This window comes from Procambarus clarkii, chromosome 13 (assembly GCF_040958095.1).
Source record: "Procambarus clarkii isolate CNS0578487 chromosome 13, FALCON_Pclarkii_2.0, whole genome shotgun sequence".
NCBI classification, from domain to species: domain Eukaryota; kingdom Metazoa; phylum Arthropoda; class Malacostraca; order Decapoda; family Cambaridae; genus Procambarus; species Procambarus clarkii.
The window spans coordinates 24602248-24626657 of record NC_091162.1 but is presented as its reverse complement, the minus strand read 5'-3'; the positions used below and the strand labels follow the sequence as shown (position 1 = coordinate 24626657).

Genomic DNA, 24410 nt, shown 5'->3' with positions numbered 1-24410 from the left:
CCACACACCCACAACACCCACACAAAAATGTGAATACTCTTTTCAGTTTTATCGCCTCAATTTTCATGTTATGTCGTTCATTTTGGTATCAATTTGTTCGCAATAGATTGCTTTAAAGGGATATATGCACACAAGGGTCAAATGGAATAACAAACTTACCAATACCACATGAATAAAGAACACTTATGTCAAAAGCCAGACCCGACTAGCACAGCGTAGGCCAAACTCCGCACAACTGCTCGAACAGCCACTGAGTGACCCAAGAATCCCCCCCCCCCCCCCCAAAAAAAAACAGCTAAAGGCGGGCCCTGCAGCTGCTGCAATGACTCCCGAGGTAGAGACAACAAAGCCGAAGGCTCTAAAAGAAAGCGGACCTGAAACAGAGTGATCATCCAAAAGGAGGGGCAAGGAATCTGGGGATTCAGACTGGACAAGTCCAGAATGAACCGCAGATCTACACAGTCCCGTTTCGCACTGGAAACAGGCGGGAAACCTACCTGAGGGACCGGGTCATTTCAACCACGCACCCACCCACTCCGTGCACAAGTGCACCCACTCCGAGATGATCTGACGGAGCGCAGGGGAAGAAGCCTGCCCCGCAAGCCCCTCCCCCCCCCCCCTCCCCGAAGAAGGAAGAGCCGCCCAACGCCACCACAGGATGGTGGAGACGACCCGAAATGCCCACAAATCCTGGGACCAAGCGTGAGCAGAGCGAACTGCAAAAAGGCCAATGTTCCTTACAAGAAGCCAACCGACGAATAGAGCGATCACTGCGCCTACCAGACGATAATGGCTCTGAAGGAAACGTCAGCTCAGAAACCGTGATCAATGGGCCCATCTCAACCAGCAGAACCCCGAGCCGTGGCATGACCCATCCGAGAAGGCTGAGAAGGGCCACCACAGAGAACCAACAAGTCCGACATGGGATGACAAATAGACGAAGCTGCCTGCAGAAACCGAGTGACTGCAGTCTCCGCACGGACAAAACAGTGATGAAAACCTAAGAGCCAGGGGCCCAAGCGGATTCCAATGAAAGCAAGCACAGCCTGACTACACACAAGGTAAGAAGCAAAGAACAGAGACACCGCCTCCTTGAGAATAGCCGCAAACAACATGACCCAAGCCGCCGATGTCATCGCACCAGACAAAGGCCCAGCACTCAACGCTTTCACATCCTTCTCAAGACAGGTAGAAAACAGCTCGAAAAGAAATGCAAAACCAAGGCCAAATGCCCACGGGCGCGCAAATCCTCAGCAACCAAGGACGCCGAAAGGGTAAGAACCTGCACGTGCAGCTGCATAAGGTCAATGGAAGCAAAAGGCAAATAAGCACGGATTAAGATGCTCAAACTCGCCCCCAGGTAAACCTGCAGAATGGTAGACGTTTTTCATCAATCAAGCGTGCGGCCAGCCAGGAAGACACTGGAACCTCCAAATGCTCCCAATACAGGGAAGAAGAACCAAATTCAAATGAGGACGGATCCATCACGGAGCCAGAATCTGGGTCTCCCAGGAGTAAAGCAGCAAGCGCGTCCCAAACCACCTTAGGTGAGATACGAGAGGCAGAAAACCTCCAGAAAGAGGGAGCCGAGGAACCCAAGGAAACCCTGAACCAAGCCCCGGGTAGGAGCCGATCCCAAATCATACTCATACAGGGAGGGAAGGTAAGAAAAGCCCTCCCCGTGCAACAACAAGCCCCACAAAGAGGGCACCAACACACAAACGAGGTCAAAGGGGGCCCAAGCCCCCCAGGTCAACTCCTCCCCAGCCCAAGGATCCCGCAAGTCGGGACCTGGGGCAGAGCCGTCCTCCATACCCACTACCCCTGAAGAAAATGCAGAGTCCAGGGAAAAGACAAAAGAAAGGAGCCTCCTGGTAGGACCCAGAAGCCTTGGCAGGAGGAACCGGCTTGAATGCCTCCGTCCCCAACCTGTACAGGGCAGCACACTAAGCTGCTCAAGTCTGATTACGAAATAAACCCTGCTCCAACTCTGAAACCCTCAGACGTTTGGGAGCCGGAAGTCGGGTAGGGAGGGGAAGCAAGGGTAAACAGGGAAGGGACCGGGGAGTGCGGACTGAACCAAAATCGAAGCGACTAACGCCCCCAGGTCCGGGTCCCTATAACTAAAACGGGGCAGCCTCGGGAAATCTAGGTGGGCGACCAACCTAGCTCATTGCAGCAACCTAAACCTGACATGCAACAAAGATGCTGCCTGTACCCGAATACCAATATCATCAGAATGGGTATATTGGAGAACAAGCAAAGAGCGCGACTCGCAAGACTCTGGGTCAAAGGTGTCCGTGACCCAACAGGCAGCATGATGGAGGCAAAAGCGGTGACTGTCACCCTGAGACAAGGGCACACAGCAACCTTCAAATTCACACATGGTGAGGTGGAACTCAGAAGACGCATCCATGAGTCTAATGAGCTCCAATGGGGTTTTCCAGGGGCCTGCAGGCTGACTGCTACAGGAAGCCCAGGCAAGGCACAGCAAAATCTGCTGGTCTCAAACTAACAAGAGAATCTGCTAAAAGCTGAACCCCTGTGATGTGTACAATCACAGGGGTATAGAAGAGGGGCCATCCAGACAACAGAAGTGGACCTGCAGCCAAAAGAGGCAGACCCCACTTCAGGCAAGGAAACAAAAATAAAAGATAAACCATGGAAAAGTACAACATCCTCAGAGGAACAGAACCAGCCGCCACATTGGTAGGCGAGCTGTGCTGTACCTTGCGCCTCTACCAGCAAACGATACTGCTTCCTACCCAAGGCCAAACAAGGGCCATGAAAACTCCAGCTGGCCCCAAGAGCGAGGTAAGAGCCGAGCAGCAAAGACCCCTACGGAAGTGGTTTCCGAGAGTTCTATGGAAGGGAACCCTAGAACCCAAGGGTAGTACGGTACTTACAGGGCACCCAGGGAAGAGAACCCTGAGCACATGCAGCCCCAGTACTATTCAAAGTACACCTGACCAATGTGCCTCACACAGCAGAAATACACCACCAGGCCCACAACTGCACAGAACTTTGAAGCAAGAGTCAACGTCCGAACCAGACCGCATCAGCCTTCAAACTGAATGGCTTGGGTAGCCGGCGCGGGGGTTCGGGGCTACCCCTTCCTTCTCCTGGGGGAGGGGGGTAGCTGAGTGGACATGGGGCACAGCAGTGAAGTGTGATGTTTGCGTGTTAGCTTGTTTTCTTAAGTTGCGGGGGGAGTTCTGCCTCCCCATTAGGTTTTTGATCGCTTTTTCTTACCAAGTTGGGTTTGTTTTGTTATGGCTACCTTTCTGGGTGTCAACCTCGGTCAATGGCAGACATGGAATGTCCCCAACCACGTGGGGGTTTCTATAGGCCATTGCTCCCTTTGCCTCTCTGAGAGGGGGCTAGGTTCTGGCTCGTGATCCTCAGTAGGCTGAACTCCATTAACTGATGCCCCTGTCTAATATATCACATATCAGCCCGATAGCTCCAGGGAGCCGTAGGGGCTCCCCGCTGAAAAGCACAAAAACAAAGAAATTCTTCACAAAGATTTCAAGTGCAGTCATCACTGGGGCAGGACATTTAACTGAGGTGAGCCTCGCCATGTGCCATGCACTCGGTAGACCCGTACATTTATAGACAAACTACAAGCACCAAGGCCAACCTCGAATACCAAGCCATTTTGGAAGAATTAAGCTGGAGAACTGAAAAATTTGAAAAGAGGGGCATTCGAAAACCAAGGTTCCACTGTACTGTAGTTTGACAAGCTGCCACAGTGGACAGAAACTGAATAACAACACCCTCAGGGAAGAGATGCAGAGAAAACGAGCAGGTAGACAAAACAGACTAAGGCCGTGGCCAAATCTAACAACTGGGCCAGCATCACCTGCTGACATGCGAGACATGCCGAATAAAATGCCACCACTGCTTCCCAAGCTATGGGAGCAAAGATCTTGGGCATGGTCACCGAAGCTGATACTGCAGGCAACAAGGCCTCTGTGCCTAAGACCCCAAGCCCCAATATGATTGCAATTCTATGTTATTTGAGTCAAAACTAGCATAAAAATTTGATCAAACCTATCCTAACCTACCTAACCTAACCTATCTAAACCTAATATAATTAAACTAGTAATTCATGTTCTTAATATAATAGATTATTATTGTTAGAAAAGAACCAACCTGGAAAGAAAAATTTGAAAAAATCTATTAACAAAAAACTTCCTGCCAAATACATCGGACCTTGCATACCTAGGCCAAGCAGTGTAATTCTGGCTATTAGGCATGACATAAATCAAAATAACACCGAAGGCCTAACGTGCATGTTGGGCACTGAGGGTCGTGGCGACTGTTAGTGGGTGTCCAGGATTCTGCCTGTTCAGATATGGCAACTTTACTGAAGGTTTAACAATTGTCAGTTGGAGTTTAGCAAAGACAAGATCAATACTTCTAGATCCAGGTTGCACGTGGTCATGTAAGGTGTCTATGGCTGTTGAACAGGTCATGTGGATAGCAGAGGTAGCACATTGGACTTGGTTCACAGATGTGGCTGTTCACTGGATCACATGTGGTTCGGCTTTTCACGGGTTCGAGCAACAGAGTACCGGCTACAGTCTTGGCTCTTCCTTCTTAATATCTGTTTAAGACACTTCACCTTCAGATTAATTATGATGACACTGGATTTCACAACATTCACTTCACATCATTCTGTCTTCTTTAAATATACCTATGTCTTAGATAATGCATGATCAAAGGGTTTCACTTCTCAGTCCTGTTGCATCTGGATGCTACCCTTGCAGTATCTCTGATACAGTCACTCCATTTAATTCTTGGAATTAATTACACTACTGGATTCCAGCCACTTGCAAGAGCTTTTTGACGAATTTAAGCATTTGTAGTAGCTTTGCCCAAGGACTTAGACGATGTGTTTCTAGTTATTGGCCAGCAACAGAAACCACACATTGCTTACAGCTGGTGTCCTTGGCTGGAATGGTTGAGTAGGGTAGAAAGGATGCCCTAGTCATCTCCAGACCTCGTTGTTAAGGTTAGCCAATCAGCAATTTGGGGCTTCTAAGCATACTAGTGCATCATAGCTCATCCGTTGTCACGTGGGCTTACAAAATCATAGCTACATCACCGATCCCAAGTTGACCATGGCAAGTGACCTGACTTCTAAACTCCCCTGTACTGCCTGGCACAGATTTGTTTAAGCAAGTAGCTCCAAAGATGGCCACTGCCTGGTGCTTACTTCTAGACTGGATGCTGCACCACTCCAATCTCTCTACCGACTAAACCCACGACAGCCCTTGTGGCACTATGCTGCTTATATGGGCTCACATTAGACCAAACAAACTAGATTTTAGTCCAATGTTAAGGGAGACAGACTTTGTGCACATGCCCTGTGCACTATGGGCACTTGTAGGTAATTACCCAACTTTTCAATGCACATGCAAAAGCTCAGATATATATATGCCACTTGAAGTCAGTAGTGGGAAACTGAGGGATACACTCTCACTGGAGATAACTCAGATAATAGAGGGCCTTACACAGAAATTGCATTAAGTAAATTGGAACACTCCGATGTGAGCAGCACCTCGGTTCCTCCCTGTTCCCGCCTAGTCTGGGATCATTTAAGTGAACTGGACCTAAAGTGAGGGTCCCACCTCCTCTAACCCAGTTGTACCAACTAGTGCTGTCACCTGCACAAAGTTGCTATAGAGGATAGTTGCTAGTTATGTATTTTCAAAACAATAATTGGCTGCTCTTGTGGCCAAATGATCATTTAGAGGAATCATGAGTGATTTGATACGCTTTTAGTGTCACGGTGGATTCAGATACTATATGTTATTTCCTTTGCTCCCAGCTCCTATACGATAATCATACTTTATATTTATCTTTGTATTGGCCTGGTAGGTAGGTGTGCACTATCAAGAGCTAAAAGAGATACATCCCCCATCACGGCTTTAAAGGTAATAAGAGATGCTCTCTCCTAAGACTGCTCATGATGCACTGATACCTATGAATACCAACTGGTGCCATATGATTTCAATATGGCACCATACTGGAATGAAAAATGCATAATGTGATGTCTTCCAGCAACATAACTTGTAATAAAAGACCATTTCACAAGGTAAAGAAGCATGATTAGCTACATCAATACATACCTTATTTGCCTCAATTACTTCATTAAGCCACATCTCTAGTGAGAGATCAGACTCGTTGTGAGGAGGGTGTGCCATAATAGGAATTAGTGGGTCATCAGGCCCCTGATCAGCTAGGCGACCAGCCGACACATCTGCCTCCAGCATCATGATGGATGGATCTGAATGAGAGAAATCTTACTGCTTCCAATGATAACAGAGCTTTAAACCTTCCCACTTTACAACACAAAAAAAAACAGCATTGAATGTAATGAAATGCCATTTTCTGGGTGAGCCCCAGAGGCTTCCTGGAGCTATAGCACTGATGTTAGCTATATTAGTCTGGGGCTTCAGTCATATGGCATTGTCATGCCTACTGGGAACCACAAGCCAAAACCTGGTTCCCTCAGAGAGGCAAAGGGAGAAAAACTCCACTCTGAGAGTATATTCCTGTCTGCCATCAACTGGGGGTTGGGCACCCAGAAAGGTAGGCGCCCCAAAAAACCAGCGTTGAATGTAATGAAACGCCATTTTCTGGGCGAGCCCTGGAGGCTCGCTGGAACTTATCGGGTTAATGTATGTTATATTAGACCGGGACATTAGCTAAGGAGTTCAGACCTACCAGGGGCCAGCGCCAGAACCTGGCCCCTTCAGAGAGGTTTCAGGGAGCAATGGCACTGGAAAACCCCCTTGTGGTTGGGGTTTTCCTTATCTGCCATCGACCAGGGTTAGGCACCCAGAAAGGTAGGCATAACAAAACCAACCCCACAAGGTAAAATATAAAACAAAAAAAAATGAACAGAGGTAGAAACTCTCTACAATCCCAAGGAAACAAGCAAACATCACACTTTACTGCCACGCCGATCGTCCGCGCAGCCCTCCCCGCCACGAGAGGGGGAGGGGGGAGCCCCAGACCTACCACACCGGCTGCCTAGCATCAGTTCAGAAGCTAAGCTTCAACCAACGCGAAAAAAACGCCGACCGGTGGGAGGGAGGGTTGCCAGGGAGCCTCCAGGGCTCACCCAGAAAATGGCATTTCATTACATTCAATGCTGGTTTTCTGTGGGGAGCCCCTACGGCTCCCTGGAACTTCATACCCAAAGAGAAGGAAAAGAAAGGGCTGACCCGGGAGGCGGCCGCCACAAACTCCGCAACGCGAAGCCGAGACAACAGGCTGCAACCTGCGACCCAAGGCAACAAGAACGCACAGGAGCAGACGCGCATAAAGAATGGGCAGCCAAGAATCTGTGCGACCCTCAAATCCCTGCACCCGAAATGAGCCCTAGACGTCACCAGCACAGTAGCAAAAGCTGCAAACGTCTGAACAGCACAGGCGCAAGGACAGACCGCAGGCTGGAAGACATAAAAACTCTGTGGACGACCTGGGAGACCCGAGCCATGAAACAGGGAACGAGGGGAACCGGATCAACCCAAAGCGCATCCCCAGACACGGTACGCAGGTAACAGTAAAAAGCACAACCGGACAACACAGGACGCACCCCTGGCCGAACCAATCAATCATCAATAACCCAAGAACCCCTCCGGAAAGCAGCCGTCTCGACTGTTGCCAAAAGGACGGAGAAAGGCTGCAAACGTATAAACCTACCACTAGTACCAAAGAGCAGAAAACTTGAACCGAAGGGGCTACCACAAACTGAGAAGATAAGAAGGTACCATGATCAAGGACCAGGACGGCTCAGGCGACGCATGAGCAGGCCGGAGGTGAAACAAAACAAGAGAAAGCGTACGAAATGGGACAGATGTGATGTCCACCCCGAACACAAGCCAGAGCGGCTCCACCAGCGCCACACAAAACGAGGCGACAGTAAGAAACATCAAATAACTGTAATCCTGAAAACCCAAGAAAGGACAAGACAACCTGATGCGAAAGAAGACAACCTACAAAGAGCAAGAAAAGTGCATAGAAACACCAGGAACGTCATACTGTCGCCGAGACGAAGCTCGCAGGTGGGACACCGTCAACAAAGCCACCTGATCACCACAGAGATGGTGATACCCACGTCAAAATACCAGACGCGAAGAGCCGAGGAGAAGGCCAAACCAGTCACGTACAGGACCAGTCTGACCTGCCAAAGCCGCGGAAAAACTCCTATCAAGCAGTGTCTGAAAATAAAGCTGAGCCGGCCACCAAGGGACCATAAGGACTACTCTCGTGGGAATGGGCTCCAACCGAGCCAGAACCTGAAGCAACAGCTGGACCGGGAGAAGAAGAACAGGTACCCCCACCTCGGCCAGTCCTGCCGAAAGGCATTCACCGTGAATGCCTCGCAGGTGAGTAAGGGCGCCACATAGAATGGGCGACGCCTAGACCATGCTGACACAAAGACGTCCATGGCCAGGAGTCCATAAATCCGGCAGAGCTAACGAAACGGGTCGGCAACGACTGGCCAATCCGCAAACAGAGGAATGAACCAAGACAGCTGTCCGCCAGGACGCAGGACACACCCCCGTACATGAAACTCACGGTTAGCCAAACCCCGAGAATCCAGCAAACGAGCCACTCTTAACACTTTCGCGCTCTCCGCGAAAGAAACACGGGAAACACGTTGTTTCACGCTCTCCGCGGGAAACAACCGTAAGTGCTCACGGGGTTTTGCCGCGTAACCGTAAAAACAAGAATGTGTATACTCTTTTTACTCTCATGACCTTAGTTCTTGAGCTACGTATTTCATTTTGGTACCAACGTGTTCGCAATAAAATTATCTAGAAGAACATTAGTAAAAAAAGTCACGAAACATATAGGGATACCAGCACCAAATAAATAACTACGAAGATGACTCACCGTGAGCGCCCACCAGCAACAAAATGTTTTTACTCTTGGGATTGTTATCACCTCCACACTTGTCCTATAGCATTAATTTTGGTATCAATGGACTCGCAATGAAATTCCCAACACGGTGATATGAATATAAGCGTAGAATAATGATTGCGGCCCGCCCACAAGAGTGTGGGAAGTGGTGAAATTGTTACCCGGTGTCGGTGACGGGACGACGCACGGCGCTTTGAAAGTTTATACTTATTTCATTCTCATGACATTATTATTCTATGTACGTCATTCATTTTTGTGTCAATGTGTTCGCAATAGAATGTTCTATGAGCCCGTAGGTAAAAAAGATCAACAAAGCGTAAGATAGAATAGCGCCAAATATAAAACAACACTGGAACATATCAGTGAGAATCAAACACACACGAAATGTTTTTACTTTTGTTATGTTTGTGAACCTTTCATGAACTTATTGTACCATGCAGCCTATTGGTGAGAAAGAGAGCCTCATGGCGCGCAGTTTGAAACAAACCCAAAGTAAATCGGATAAAAATTGAATTTTATACAAATATTTTAAAAGAGGACATAACTTTACGTCCACTATGCGGTAGCGTTAGGTGAAACAGGACGCAGCGGTGAGTCCGGTTAGCGCGAAAGTGTTAAGGGACCAACCCCAAAGGTCAAACACCTCAGAGAAACCCTGTGGTTCTGGCAAAGAGCCACCAGAGAACAGTCCGAATGGAGCTGAATGGTAGAGCACCTAGTGACCCAAACCCTCCGAAGCGCAAACCAGACAGCCATGAACTCCTGAACCGTGCTGTGAGCCAGACGGAAGGACAGACCCCACCATCCCCGGCCAACCTGGTGAGCACTGGACACAAAGCCCCAGCCGAGGGATGACCAGTCCGTAAACACATCGAGCGAAGGCTCGGGGAGGTGCCAAGGCACGGAACCCTGAAAACCCCAAAGAGGAAGCTGGTGACACAGCACCAACACAAGATCCCAGAGGAAAGAACCCAACGATGCAAGAAAGGCAGAGGAGGAGTCTCCGAAGGAACCAAACAGACGCGAAGTCAAACCCGACCCAGCGGGCAGACTAGCACGTCGAGGTTCAGACTCCCACACAACCGCTCGAGCAACCGCCGAGCAACCCAGGACCCCCTCATGAACAGCCGAAGGCAGGACCACAGCCCCAGCAACACTTCTGGAGGGAAAGACAAGGAGCAGCCCAAGAACCCTAAACAAGACCCCAGCCAGGTCCGAACCCGGGTCGGAAGCAGATGGAACGGCCTCCAGATCACCTGGAAAACAAACCCGGCGATCTGGAAAGAACCACACCCCTGGCAAGCAGACAAGCGGACCAACTGGGAGCCCACACCAGCCAGTCGTCGAGGTAGGCCAGACTCCGAGTCCCAAGCAGACTCAGACAGGGCACCAAGATCCGCTAAAGATGCGTAAATACACCCAGTGCCAATTACAAAATAGGGAAGGCAACAAAAATGGTGGTGGTGGGGCCTGTAGCTCCACCACCAACTGTGCCAGTCCCGGAAAACTGGAGAGGAACGTGCCAAGAATTGACCTGGAGGTCCAGGGCCACCATCCAGGCACCCGGCTCCAACAGAAGCAGGACAGGAGACAACAGTCCTCCGATGAGGGCATAGAATCCAGGCCACAGACTGAAGAAGTCCAGAAGAACCGCAAATTCGACAGGCCCATGTCTGCATAGAGCAGACGGGAACCCCAGAAGGATGGGGCAGATCGACCACGTCCAACGCACCCACTAAGATGACATGACGAAGCGCAGGGGAAGAAGCCCACCCCACCAGACCTGAACCCCCAAAGGGGAAGAAGCCGTCCGCCGCCGCCACCAGAGGCCGGAAGACAACCAAAAGTGCCCACTAACTGCGGGACCATGCGAGAGCCAACAGAGCAAGCTGCTCCCCCAGCGCCCTGTCAACAGAGAAGGGAACAGAGCCTCTTCCGAAAGAAAAAGTATACATACACATATACACATATATACATATATATTATGTATATACACATACACACAAAGTATGTTACACACACGTGCATATGCACATACACATGTGCACACACAGTGTACACATGTACATGTGTACACAAACACACATACACGTGAAAAGAAAATTACAAGCCGCCGACCAGTGGGCAGAGATCACCACGCCGGCCAGGTGAAGAAGACACAAAACTGCATCAAGAGGCCCACCTCGACAACAAAACCCCAAAGTCCCAGCACGACCACAACATGTGCCAAGACCGAAAAAGATCAGTCTGCAAGCCAGGAAGGCCCCGGAATTCCAGAATGCAGAACCAGGTCACACACAAGGAAACAAAGCCCCCTGAACCCACAAAGGGGGCCCCCCAAGAGAAAGAAACCTCCAGAACAAAACCAAAGAATCCAAAGGAACCAGGAATCGAACCAGGGGGAGCCCAAACCACCACATTTGCCGGCGGAGATACACCACAGAAAGGCAAAGCACAGCCCCAGACAGAACCCCCAAGGAAACGGTCAAAACAGACCAAAAACCGAGGGACAAGGTGAGAGAGCAAGCATAACAGACAGGGACACCGAGTCTAAACCCAAGGGCCCAGACCCAAAACAGACAAAACGGAAAACCCGGTGTAAAATCAACACTCAAACGTTCCTAGAGGAACAGGAAACGGACAGAAAACACCAGAGAAGCAAAGAAACGACAACAGGAGAATAAAACCCCTGAAAAAAGGTGAAAAACTCACCCAAGATGCTCGCTCGCACACCCAGGTGCATGTAAACAAACCGCAACGCCGCCCTGGTGGCCACGCAGGGAAACCGGCAGAAGAAAATGGCTACCAGAACAGAGAGCTGTGACGGAATCAAAGGACGCAAAAGATACGAAAACACGCCAGCAAAAGTGGGAAGCAAGCAAACTAGATGGGCAAAAAACTCCGCCCAGAAGCAGAAAACCCAGGCAGGGGCAAACAGCCCCAGAGCTGCTAGCAGGCATCCCCCACAGCCCCGGAAACACGCAACAGAAGCCCCGGGGCAGAGCCGTCCTCCAAGCCCTCCGCCCTTAAAGAAAGGGAAGAGTCGATAGGAAAGGCAGCAAGAAAGGGCTGCTGGTAAGACCCAGAAGCCTTGGCAGGAGGAACAGGTTCGAATACCTCTGTCCTCAACCCGAACGGGGCAGCCCCTGAAACCGCCCGAGTCTCGGCTCCAACTAAACCCCACCTTGATCCCAAAACCCGCAGACGGTCCGGAGCCAGAAATAGGGAGGAAAAAGGGGGAACAGCACCTAACCAAAACGGGGCGGCCTTGGGCATCCGAGTGGGAAACCAACCTAGCGTGTTGCAGCAACCTAACCTAGCTTGCAATACAAATGCCGTCTGTACTCAATAATAACATCAGGAGAGTACTGGAGAACAAGCAGAGAAATATCTCGCAAGACTCCGGGTCAAGGTGTCAGTGACCCAACGGGCAACATGACGGAGGTAAAAGTGGCGACTGTCACCCGGAGACAAGGGCACAGCAACCAATGATCCCGTACAAGACGGGTTGGAACCCGGAAGACACATTCATTGGTCCACAGAGCCCCGACGGGTTTCCAGGGCCTGTAGGGTAACAACTACGGGAAGCCCGGGCAAGGTGTTGCTAACCGGTTAAGAAACCCAAAAATAACAAGGGGGTAGAGGACAACACTGAAAAACCCCTGCGATGTATACAATCACAGGGGCCTAGCAGAGGGCCACCAAACACTACCAGTGGTACTATAGCCACACTAGGCAGACCCCCACCAGGCAAATGAAAATAAAAACAAAAGAAAAACCCCGCTAAAGTACACCGTCTCCAGAGGCAACAGGAACCGGCTGCCGCGTAGGTAGCAGGTCGCGCAACACCTTGACGCCCTAACCAGCACAATACCAGTCCCTACTCAGGGCCAAACAAGGGCCCGAAGCCCCAGCTGACCCGTGTACCCGGCAAGGACACCAGGTACAAAACAGGTGCCCACCAGAAAGGAAAACTAGGGACCTCAGTCTGGGAACACATGACTGAGGGACAAGACCACCACCCAGGAGTCTTCAGGGGAAGAGACAGGGTAGGGTGCAAGAAGCAGGCATCCGTAGGAAACAAAGAAGACAAACAAGAGCCTGGAGAAACCAGCACAGCCACAAGCACAAGTGGTGTGGGCAGGGCCAGAAACCAAATTCATAACCCGGGAACAAAACCCCCCCAAGTTGAGGAATGAACAGGTAACTATGCACTGCAAGGGAACAGAGGCAACAGGTGAGGGTGGACACCAGGGCAACCTACCCCACCTAAGAACACAAAATCAAGACAAAACAGACAAGCAGCAACTCTAGCCTGTCACCGAGGGAGCCTAGAAGCACTACACATGATGGGTGGTGGCCATAAGAAATGACAGAAATCCAAACAAGGTGCACCCTCATGAGCATAGAGACATGAAAAACACATGTCCAGAGGCAGAGAAGGCAGACAGGAATACAGGAGGCAGGGAAGAGGCAAGGATTGAACACAAAACAGCAGAAAGCCATAACACGCAGGAAAGGCCCCCCCCTCCTCCCACAAGAAAGAGAGGAAGAGAAAACGGCGTGAAGAGCCTAAGCACCACCCCAGCGAAGATAACCGACGACGCATGCAGCTGCCAAAATGAGAAAGTCCCATGAAACTACATACCTCCTCATTCCAGGCCGCGCAGACAAAACCCACCAGAGAATTGGCAAAAGGGAGCAAGAGACATCTGGAAGTCCCAGAGAACACACAAAAAACCTGCCTGAGCATACCCAAATACCCAGTCCCAAAAATTAAACATGACATGGAGTACCGCCCTGTCATGCCAATGAGAGCAAAATGGCTGCCAACATAAACAACGCAACCTGCAAACCGGAGAGTGACCGAAAACACAACACGCCAGCATATATGGCAAAACTAAACCTGATGGGAAGGAGGGAATGAAAACCCCCTTCCCTGCAACAAGACCCCTGCTCAGAAGCACAAAGGCTAAATCAGAAGCAAAGCAGAGCCCAAGCACACCAAGCGAGCTCCCCCTCCCCCAAGCTCCGAAACCCCTCAAGAGAGGCTCAGGGGCAGAGCCTACCTCTATGTCCTCCACCCTTGAAAAAAACCAGCATTGAATGTAATGAAGTGCCATTTTCTGGGTGAGTTCTGGAGGCTCCCCGGAGCTATCCATGGCTGATATGGATACCCTAACTATTGTATTTTGCATCAGTCGATGTGGGTGGAGTTCTAGCCTACCGGGGACCACGAGCCAGAACCTGGCCCCTCACAGAGGCATAGGGAGCAATGGCCCATAGAAATGCACATGTGATTTGGAGCATTCTATATCTGCCATCAACCGGGACAGGCACCCAGTAAGGTAAGCGCCACAAAACAGAGCCGGCTGCTGTTATAGATGAAAACTAGCTACGCAGTACCCCCGTGCCCCACCAGTGCGATAACTACCACTTACCCCCAGGCAAACAAGGGAGGAAAACCCCCCAAAACACTCGACGTGGCCCAACACCAAGCAGCGAAAGGCCAACAGAGGTAAACCCACGGCGACTTGTAGAAGAGAACACCAAGCCCCAAGGACGGTACTTACAGGTCACTCAGGGAAGAAGACCCTAAGCACATGCAGCCCAAGAACCTGATAATAATACTCCCAGTTCACACGACCACCATCTTGAGGTTATCTTGAGATGATTTCGGGGCTTTAGTGTCCCCGCAGCCCGGTCCTCGACCAGGCCTCCACCCCCAGGAAGCAGCCCGTGACAGCTGACTAACACCCAGGTACCTATTTTACTGCTAGGTAACAGGGGCATAGGGTGAAAGAAACTCTGCCCATTGTTTTTCACCGGCGCCCAGGATTGAACCCGGGACCACAGGATCATAAGTCCAGCGTGCTGTCCGCTCGGCCGACCGGCTCCCTGTAGACCATAAGAGCAGAACTAAAAAACAAGTGACAGCACTGAGAGAAGACTGGAGCTGGAGCCACACGACTATGCACGATCCCATCAGCCGAGGAACTGGGGCAGGGATCGCCGATGCGAGGATCTGGGGCTCCCCCTTCCCCTTCTCCCTTCCCCCTCCCAGGGAGGGCGGAGCTGCACAGACATGCGGCGCGGCTCATGTGACGTCATGCTTGCTTGCTCGTTTTTCTTTTGGAGAGTTCTGTCCACTCGTTTGACGATTTTCATTGTTAACCAGAATAGAGGTTTGTTTTGTGACACTTACCTTTCTGGGTGCCTGTCCCGGTCGATGGCAGATATAGAATGCTCCAAATCACATGTGCATTTCTATGGGTCATTGCTCCCCGTGCCTCTGTGAGGGGGGCCAGGTTCCGACTCATGGTCCCCGGTAGGCTAGAGCTCCACCCACGTCGACTGACGCAAAATAGTTAGGGTATCCATATCAGCCATGGATAGCTCCAGGGAGCTGTAGGGGCACCCCCAGAAAAGGCAGAGTTCATGGGAAACAGACTCAAAGAAGGAGGGGGCCTGCTGGGAAGGCCCAGACGCCTCGGCGGGAGGAACACTCAAAGGCCTCTGTCCCTGCATTAAACGGGGCAGCCCCCTGGGGCGACCCGAGTCTCATCCCGAAGACTCTGACTCAACCCTCAGACCTTTGGGAGCCGGGTGTGGGGGGGAGGTCTCAAGAGTGTAGACTGAACTAAGGCCAAAGCTACCAACGTCCCCAAGTCTGGGCCCTAATCAAAACGGGGCAGCTCTGGGGCATTCAAGCAGGCAACCAACCTAGCGCGTTGCAATTACCTAAACCTACCATGCAACACGACAGCTGCTTGACCCCTAAGATCTTCCGAAGAAGAGTGGGTAAACTGGAGAATGAGCAGGGAACAAGACCCGCATGACTCCAGATTGAAGGTGTTGTCGACCCAACAAGCAGCCTGAAAGAGGAAAACAGGTGATTGGCACCCTGAGACAAGGGCAATGAACAACCTATAAACTCGCACAAGGCAAGATGGGACTCGGAAGACGTACCCCCAGTCACCCGAGCCCCGATGGGTTTCCAGGGCCTGTGTTCCTATGGAAAGCCCTGGCACTGGTGCTGCCAAAGTCGGTTGAACCCTGTCTATATACCAGGCAAATTGACCCCTGTAAGGAAGCAGTCGGGGCTAAGTGGAGGACCACCAAACAGAACCTAGGCGAACCAAATGGGAAGCCAGGCAGCACTCCACCAGGCAGGAAAACTAAAAAGCTACATGTTTATACGTTCTCCACAACAACAGGAGGCCAGAGTGTGTCACATCCCCTGCTGTTATGCAAGCTGCACAGCACCGTGCACCCCAACCAGCAACAAACACTCTCAACCCAGGGTAAAACAAAAACACCAAGACCTAAGCCAACCCCAAGGGCGAGGCAGAAGCCAAGCGACTGCCAACACCAAGGGTGAGGCAGAAGCCAAGCGACTGCCACCCCCTACGGGAGTGAGACCCAAAAGCTCCAGGGAAGAGAACCCTGAAACCCAAGGGAAGTACTTACAGGGCACCTAGGGAAGAGAACCATAAGTGCATGCAACCCTAGTACTTGTAACTCCTGGCCAACGCTTCAACACACAGCAGACACCACCGCTAGGGTCAAAATCCTGACAGGCAATCGAAGCCAGAGTAGACTTCCGTCCCAGTCGGCTTCAGTCAACAAACTGGTGGGCAGATGGTCAGCTCGGTGAGGCGGGGGAAAGGAAGAGGAAGACCGAATGAGAGGCGCATCAGGTTCAAGATGGTTTGCTTATTTCCTTGTTTTTCTTAGGGAGGGGGTTTATTTCCTGTTTCGGTGTCTGGTTGCAATTTTCTACAAGTTGGGGTCTGTTTAGGGGCGCCAATTTTTCTGGATGCTCAACCCCAGTCGATGGCAGACATTAAAATATTTTCAAAGAGTTGAGTTTTCATAGGCCATTGCTCCTTTCGCCTCTCTGTGGAAACAAGGTTTTGGCTCGTGGTTCCCAGTAGGGCATGACAACTCCATATGATTGAAGCCCCAGACTAATATAGCTAATATTAGTCTAATAGCTCCAGGAAGTTGACACGGCTCCCCTCAGAAAATGCATTAAACTATATCATGACAGGTATAATGAATAAATACAAAAATCATATAGATAATATTGAGGTAAAACTGCTAGACAAGGTATACACACACACACACAAGCACACACTAAAAGCCACTATTACACAAAGTATTTCAGACAAAGTATACTTTCAAACCTTATGCAATACAATGAGTTAAATCTTTATTGGTATTACTCTCTGCCTAATATATTCAGAGTAATGGTTTTGTTAAGGGAAAATAATAGTGCACTTCACACCAGTGGTAATAACCAGCACATCTTTCTACTATTATAACTAGGACAGTATTCCTAATTGTGAATTAATCTTTCTAAGTGAGATACATACTTCAACCATGTGTAAAGAAGACCGAAGCTTTGTGCACAAGTTGGTTTGTTAAAAAGACAATTAGCAATATATTATTCAGTCCTCAATTTACAATGTATGAGCACTGTACTGAAATATTTGCTATCACATATCTTAATTTTCTGGGTTGAATGGTTTTCAAAAGTTGTCCTTCAATATATCAATAGCAGTATAATCCTCACATAACTGGAATTCAACAAAACAGCAATCCTAAAATGCCCACCTTCCTGCCTGGGCTGCCAAGTTTACAACAAATTTGTTCCCCCTACCTTGACTATCCACAAGCCTACTTCCATAACACTTGGTTTTAACCCTTAAACTGCGCATGGCGTATATATACGCCCTGAGTAACATGTCCAATGGTGCGCATGGCGTATATATACGCCATAGGGTGCCAGGCCTGATTCAAATGGCCCGCGGCTACACGGGGTTCACAGTAGCTTCCTCAGGGCTCTTGTAAACAGATGCCATTTTAAAAAAAAATTGTGGGCAATATTCTCAGGTGTGAGAGGCACAGTACTGTTGGAGCAACCAAGGCCGGCGCACGCAGCATGAGCGAACAGCATTGCTGTTCAGCTTGTGACCACAGCATCGCCGAAAAATGTCAAAATAAATATATAATGGTTATTATTTAGCGATGACAATATTACAGATGACCCATGACTGTGATATAAATAACCAGGGTTGTGATAATAGCAGGATTGTTGTAATAATTAGCTCTGTGGGAGGAGTGATGCTGAGAGATGGAGGGAGACAGCATCGTTTACTGACTGTGTGGCTAGCTGTTATTGTTTGCATTTACCATACCAGGTCAGTGGTTCTCTATGGTGAACACAAATGTAGATACTTATATATAATGTGTGTATTAGTGTAATAACAGCAAAAGGATTATGCTGGGAGGAGCCATATGGGTGACGGAGGTGACGTCGTCTGCACGATTTGTCTAGCTGTTTAGAGGGTGGCCACTATGCTCTTTGGGCGCACTACAAGCTTAGGTGTACAGTTACGGTGCATAAAACATGTAGATATTTATATATAATATGTGTGTATATAGGGTAATAACACTGCAAAAGGTATTGTTGGGGGAGAAAGTTTAGTGTGTGTGACCTTGAAAGAGTGAGGGAGCCGCCAGCCGCCATCTGTGTATAGCGACGACTCTTAGTGCCTGAACTAACTATATCAGCTTAGCTGTACAGTTGTGGTGAACAAAATATATACATACTTATATATAACGTCTGTATATAGTGTAATAACACCACAAACGGTATTGTTGGGGGAGAAAGTTTAGTGCGTGTGTTGAGGGAGTGGCAGGCTGGTGTGTGGTGGTAACTCTTCGTTGCTTTTCGACTCTCAATACTAACTTAGTGGTTCGTTATGGTGACCAAAACATGCAGATACTTATATATAACCTGTGTATAGAGTGTAATAGCAGCAAAACTATTTGTTTATTGTATTGTTTTATAAACATAATAATTGAATCACTAATATACACATCGTACTTTTGAGTATAGCGATTATTCACCACTTTTATTATATAAATATATTACAATACACACTATTGAATAATATTACTGCAAAAAAACTAAGAAAAAATCAATCGGAGACATTGAAACAATTAGGTAATAATATCTTTGTGGCAACTCCCATCTGTCAGCGCGGGTGACGCTGACCGGGTCTGACGACCGCTCTGTCAACGCCCACTTTTTGCCAGACTTCCTCGGTCAATTGCGCCCAAAATATGTCACCTACGATTTTTTTTTTCCCCCGTGCTCAGGGGACACAAATTAACATGTTTAGAAGACGAAAAAAAATTTTTGAATTTTTTTTTTTCTTGCGCACAGGGGTGTAAATGTCCCAAGGACCCCTGAGCAGTGTAAGGGTTAATGTTTGTATTCATCCAGCCCCCCAGGAAGCCATCCCATCATGATCACCTCCATGTCCTACTTTATGACACACTGTTTAATGATAAATGGGGGACCTTTGATAAGCCACTTGCTTCTGTCCTTGCCAAGGTCACTAGAGAGATGGTGGCCCTTGGATAAATTTAGGTGATCTTTGTGATGTTCTTGCCATTACATCAGCCATGGATTTTCACCAACATATTTAGTGCTATATAATTGGTACCATACCATCCTACCATCTCCAGTTCAATATGTCCTACTAAAGTTGAATGTTAAATTTTAATACGGAACTAAAATTAATTTTTCTAACATACTGTACCTGTAATGTTTTTTTCCAAATCATCTTTGCTATTAATTGCATGACCCCATGTGACCTTGCTGAGGTCTTCACTAACATCTGGGAAGAAGTCTGAAACATCTACCATTTCTCCTTTTGTACTTGTGGTAGCCATTGCCAGAGCCAAAACTACAGTCAGTACTTGCATTAATTTTTTACCAATACAGTAACTGCAAAAGAAAATATCATATTATAAGTACAAAATGACAGAGCATGTGTGGGAAAGATGTGGGAAGTAATAATTCATTACTTCCAAATACTCTTAGTATCTCTCCAAATCTCTCTGGCAAAACTTTTATTCTCTCCAAATACTGTACTCTTAGTAACAATATACAGTAAAGGAAATAAAATGCCGGAATAACTAAAATACCTACCAGTACCCAATTCAGTTTGATCAATTTACATGATATAGCCAAATGATTACTTTGTCATGATATACAATTAAATATACAATTAAATTTACAATTAAACAAATTCTAACTGAATAAACACCAGTTACCTGCTTAATAATAAACTGATTAACTGGGAACAAATAAACCAAAACCTTGCAGAAATCAGCTGAGAAGAACAGCTAGTTAATGGAGGATAACTAACAGCTAGATAACTAATAATCATTATTATTAGTACAGCATGAATTTAAGACAAAAGTACAGTACATATAAGTACATTCATATACAGCATATAAGAACAGTGTAGGATTCCTAGGCAAGACAAGGTAAGATGTGGGTGGGTAGCAAGGCCTTCTGCTGTGTTTCCATCTAGTGATCTTAATGAATTAAAAGACTGAATTTAATATCTGAAGTTTCAATATGAACCTCTTCACCACGAGTTCTCGAAACAAACTTTCTATACCACTTTCATAATGATCAATTTTGTAATTGAAATACAGTGGCACCTCGACATACGATTGCCCCTACTTACGATAATTTCGAGTTACGATGTAAATTTCATCAAAAAATGCGACTCGACATCCAATGGTGTCGTCGACATCCGATATTTGTTGGTACACGTTCGGGTCGACCGAGCACGTGGTTCCTGGTCACGCGGCTGACCTGCCTCAGTTTACTACAGCTGCCCGCTTAGTGACGATCACGCCTATAAGAAATTTCGCTTTTGTGGGGATTTTTTGCATTTTGAACATTAAAGTTAATATATATCATGCCATGAGTCCCAGGAAAGTCAGTGGTAAGGCTCAACATATGAGATCCCATGTAAGGATGACCATAGAGCAGAAACAAGAGATCATTCGTAAATATGAAGATGGTGTGCAGGTAGGTGAACTGGCTAGGCAGTACAACAAATCTCGGTCAACGATATCCACCATACTAGCTAAGAAAAAGGACATTATGGGTGCTAAAGTGATGCAACATTACAGACAAATGTTCAAACGCAGGGAAAAACAAATGTCTCTTGACAAATTTGTAGTGAGACAAACAAGCACTGAACCACAACCAGGTCCTAGTGGTATTCAGGCAAAACTTGAGAGTACCCCAGAGAAAACATCACTGCCTGATGTGATAATGGAAGGGGACTCCCCTTCCAAACAGTAATAACTCACCTCCTCCCCCCTCATCACCATCTTCCATACGCCATCAAGAGCCCTCCATAAAGGTAAGAGTAACTTTGGTACTGTATTGTAGTTAGAAAAAAACATTGTATTCAGTATAAAATGTATTTTTATGTTAATATTTTGGAGGGTGGGGAACGGATTAATTCAAATCCCTTTATTTCCTATGGGAAAATTCGCTTCGACTTCCGATATTTTGACTTCCGATCCGTCTCTGGGAACGGATTAGCATCGGAAGTCGAGGCCCCATTGTACTGTATTTTAGGTTAAAAACAGCTCCAACAAACTATAATTTAATTAGTAACTTAACTACAGATGTCATCCTATGTTGCTGTCAGTTAAATATGTTTGGACTAACTTGTCAATACAAAAATACATACTGTATAACTCATAATGTAAAAATTAACATTTGCAAGAATGTAAGAACACCAATGTTATGTACTCTCACAAACCCATTGTACCTACTTGTATATAAATAATTTTAATTAATTTTGTCAGGGGGACAGGCAGTCTCTGTATACATTGTATCGAGGCCCTAATCCCTATCCCACCAGCGGAGGGGATGGGGGGGGGGTGATGTCACCAGTGAAGTCTTACAGGGCTCTGCACTTGGACCTATCCTGTTTCTGATACATGTAAACAATCTTCCTGAGGGTATAGACTCATTCCTCTCAATTTTTGCTGATGTAAAAATTATGGGAAGAATCAATCAAGAATCAAGACAGACTACAGGACAATCTGGACAAACTGGAGAAATGGTCTAAAAATATGGCTACTAAAGTTTAACTCAGGTAAGTGTAAAGTAATTAATTAAATTAGGTGAAAGGAGCAGGAGGCTGAACACAAGGTAACATCTGGGAGCAGTCAGTCTAATAACCCAAAGCTACCCAAATTTACTCAAAGATACCCAAAGCTTCCTAGCATTGAGTGGCATGAGAGGCCATAGGAAGTCAACGATCCAAGCAACAACGTTGTGGAGCAACTTATCCAAGATATATTGTTGCCTAGAGACAAATAGAGAGAAAGATCTGGGGCTTGGTATCACAAGTATTAGTGGCACTCTGGTAAATATGTTTGACAAATCCTGTAGTATGGAGCTCCAACCTGAAGTCCATACCTATTTAAATACAAGACAAAGTTAGAGAAGGTTCAGAGGTATGTCACCAGACTAGTCCCAAAACTGAGAGGTACGAGTTACGAGGAAAGGCTGCGGGAGCTAAACCTCACGTCCCTGGAAGACAGAGTTTGGGAGACATGACCACCACCTACAAAATTCTCAAGGGAATTGACAGGGTGGACAAAGACAATCTATTCAGCACAGGTTGAATATGATCAAGGGAACATAGGTGGAAACTACGTACAGTACCCAAATGGACAATACAGCCATAAGAAAAAAAAAATTCAGTGTCAGAGAAGTTAACAGATGGAATACATTAGACAGTGATGTGGTGGAGGCTGACTCCATACACAGCTTCAAGTGCAAGAGCCCAATAGGTTCAGAAACCTGTAAACCAGTTGATTGACAGTCGAGAGGCAGGACCAGAGCCGAGGCTCAACCCCTGCAAGTACAACTAGGTGAGTACCCAAGGTCGAATTACTGATCCCCTCCCTCCCCCCCCCCCTGGGATGCAACCCCAGAAGCTGACTTACTCCTGGGTAACTATTTATTGCTATGTGAACAGGTGCGTTAGGGGGACAGGAAACAGTGCCCAACAATTTCTGTCCCACCTGGGATACGAACCCAGAATTCTTGATTGTGAGTCGAGAATGAACTCAATCTGCTACACATTAATAACTTGTAAGTAATGTAACTTGCACCAGTCTGAACAGGTAACTTCTCGTATCATGCCAACTGGTCCAGACAATGGACGAGCCTTTGTTGAGTAATTATTCCTCCCACATGTCAGGTGTTTTGGGACATAAATATTGAGTGCCTGCCATGGCCGGGATAACACCAGCACACCACACTACCTCCCATGAGAGGACAAGGGAGAGTACATGTTAGAGGAGGCAGGTGGAGGCGCAGAGGGAGGGGCAGGTGGGGAACCAACCACCTGTTGTAGTACCCGGGGTTACCTGGCGCCCGGAGCCCTGACACTGTGTGGGGGCAGCTGGGTCAGCTGTGCCCACACCTGACACAGCTGCCCACACCTGACACAGCTGCCCACACCTGACACAGCTGCCCACACCTGCTGGTCACCAACACACATGCACAACACACGTGACACTCACCCCACAGTGGTGACGTACCAGGATGTTTGGGGTGACACACGTACACTGTGCCGCGCTCGCGCTCCTCGGGCTCTCATGCACGCACGCTCTCACATTATTATTTATTATTATTATATTATTATTTGTATTATTATTATTATTATTATTACTATTTATATTTATTCATAAAATGTATATATAAGATCTTTATATATATGTGGAATGTGGAATGACCTTCCCAACCATGTTAAAGACAGTACCTCTCTCAACCAGTTTAAGATAAAAACTAAACACTACCTAATAAATTCCCTGTAACCTACCTCACTCCTCTATTGTCAACCCATGTCCGTTATTTTCTATTTTTTTAATCAACACTGTTTGTCAACCTATTGTATTTGTGCTGCTTTTTCAGTCATGTTCCCCCTTTTTTTTTTTATCTTTATTTGTATTTGTTCTCAACACTTTTTATTCTTTATGCTCAATTAGTATTAAGTTCTAGATATTAATGTTTTTCTTGCCCGAAACGCATTGCGTAATAGTGGCTTTAGGCTTTGTATGTACTAGCTCTATCTATATATCAATCCATTAATGTAACATCACTTGTATGTATATACCTTACCTGAATAAACATATATATAATAATATAATATATAATATATACACAGCAATGTACTGCTACCCCATTCTATATGAAAGATCACACAGTGTAGATGAAAAACTAGCTGTGAGTTCATTTAATATTCCCATCTCACAGGACGGCTAGACATACATGATCAGGAGAGAACGTGAAATGCGTGGCTGATCTATCTGTAACTTGCTTAGCTAAATGAATTGCTAATTGACGTCCACTTATGGATGTCAACGAACAAACTAACATTAAACATCGAAAAGACTTACTACATCTTATTTGGAAGCAAATCATCAAATGCAATTCAGCTACAGATAGACAACATTAACATCAGTAATAAAAATGATGGCAAGTTTCTTGGCCTATTCCTAGACAAGAGACTCAACTTCAGCACCCACATTCAACACATAACTAAGAAAGTCTCTAA

At 47.3% G+C, this 24410-nt stretch overlaps 1 protein-coding gene across 7 annotated transcripts in view; it reads right to left on the bottom strand.

Moving 5' to 3' along the window:
- LOC123757263 (protein FAM151B) overlaps nt 1-23456 on the bottom strand; it is a 72171-nt gene extending 48715 nt beyond the window's left edge. The window contains exons 1-4 of one of the 7 annotated variants that reach the window (XM_069323808.1): nt 23334-23378; nt 23221-23295; nt 19560-19747; nt 6138-6295 (exon numbers count right to left, since the gene is read on the bottom strand). In XM_069323808.1, the coding sequence (XP_069179909.1) occupies nt 6138-6295; nt 19560-19725 (324 nt within the window). In that variant the 5' untranslated portion in view covers nt 19726-19747; nt 23221-23295; nt 23334-23378. Of the gene's footprint in view, nt 1-6137; nt 6296-19559; nt 19748-22885; nt 22909-23220 lie in introns of those variants that run through there. The other 6 variants (XM_045740792.2, XM_045740796.2, XM_069323807.1 and 3 more) reach the window with 6 other exon arrangements.
- Nucleotides 23457-24410: the final 954 nt, after the last annotated feature.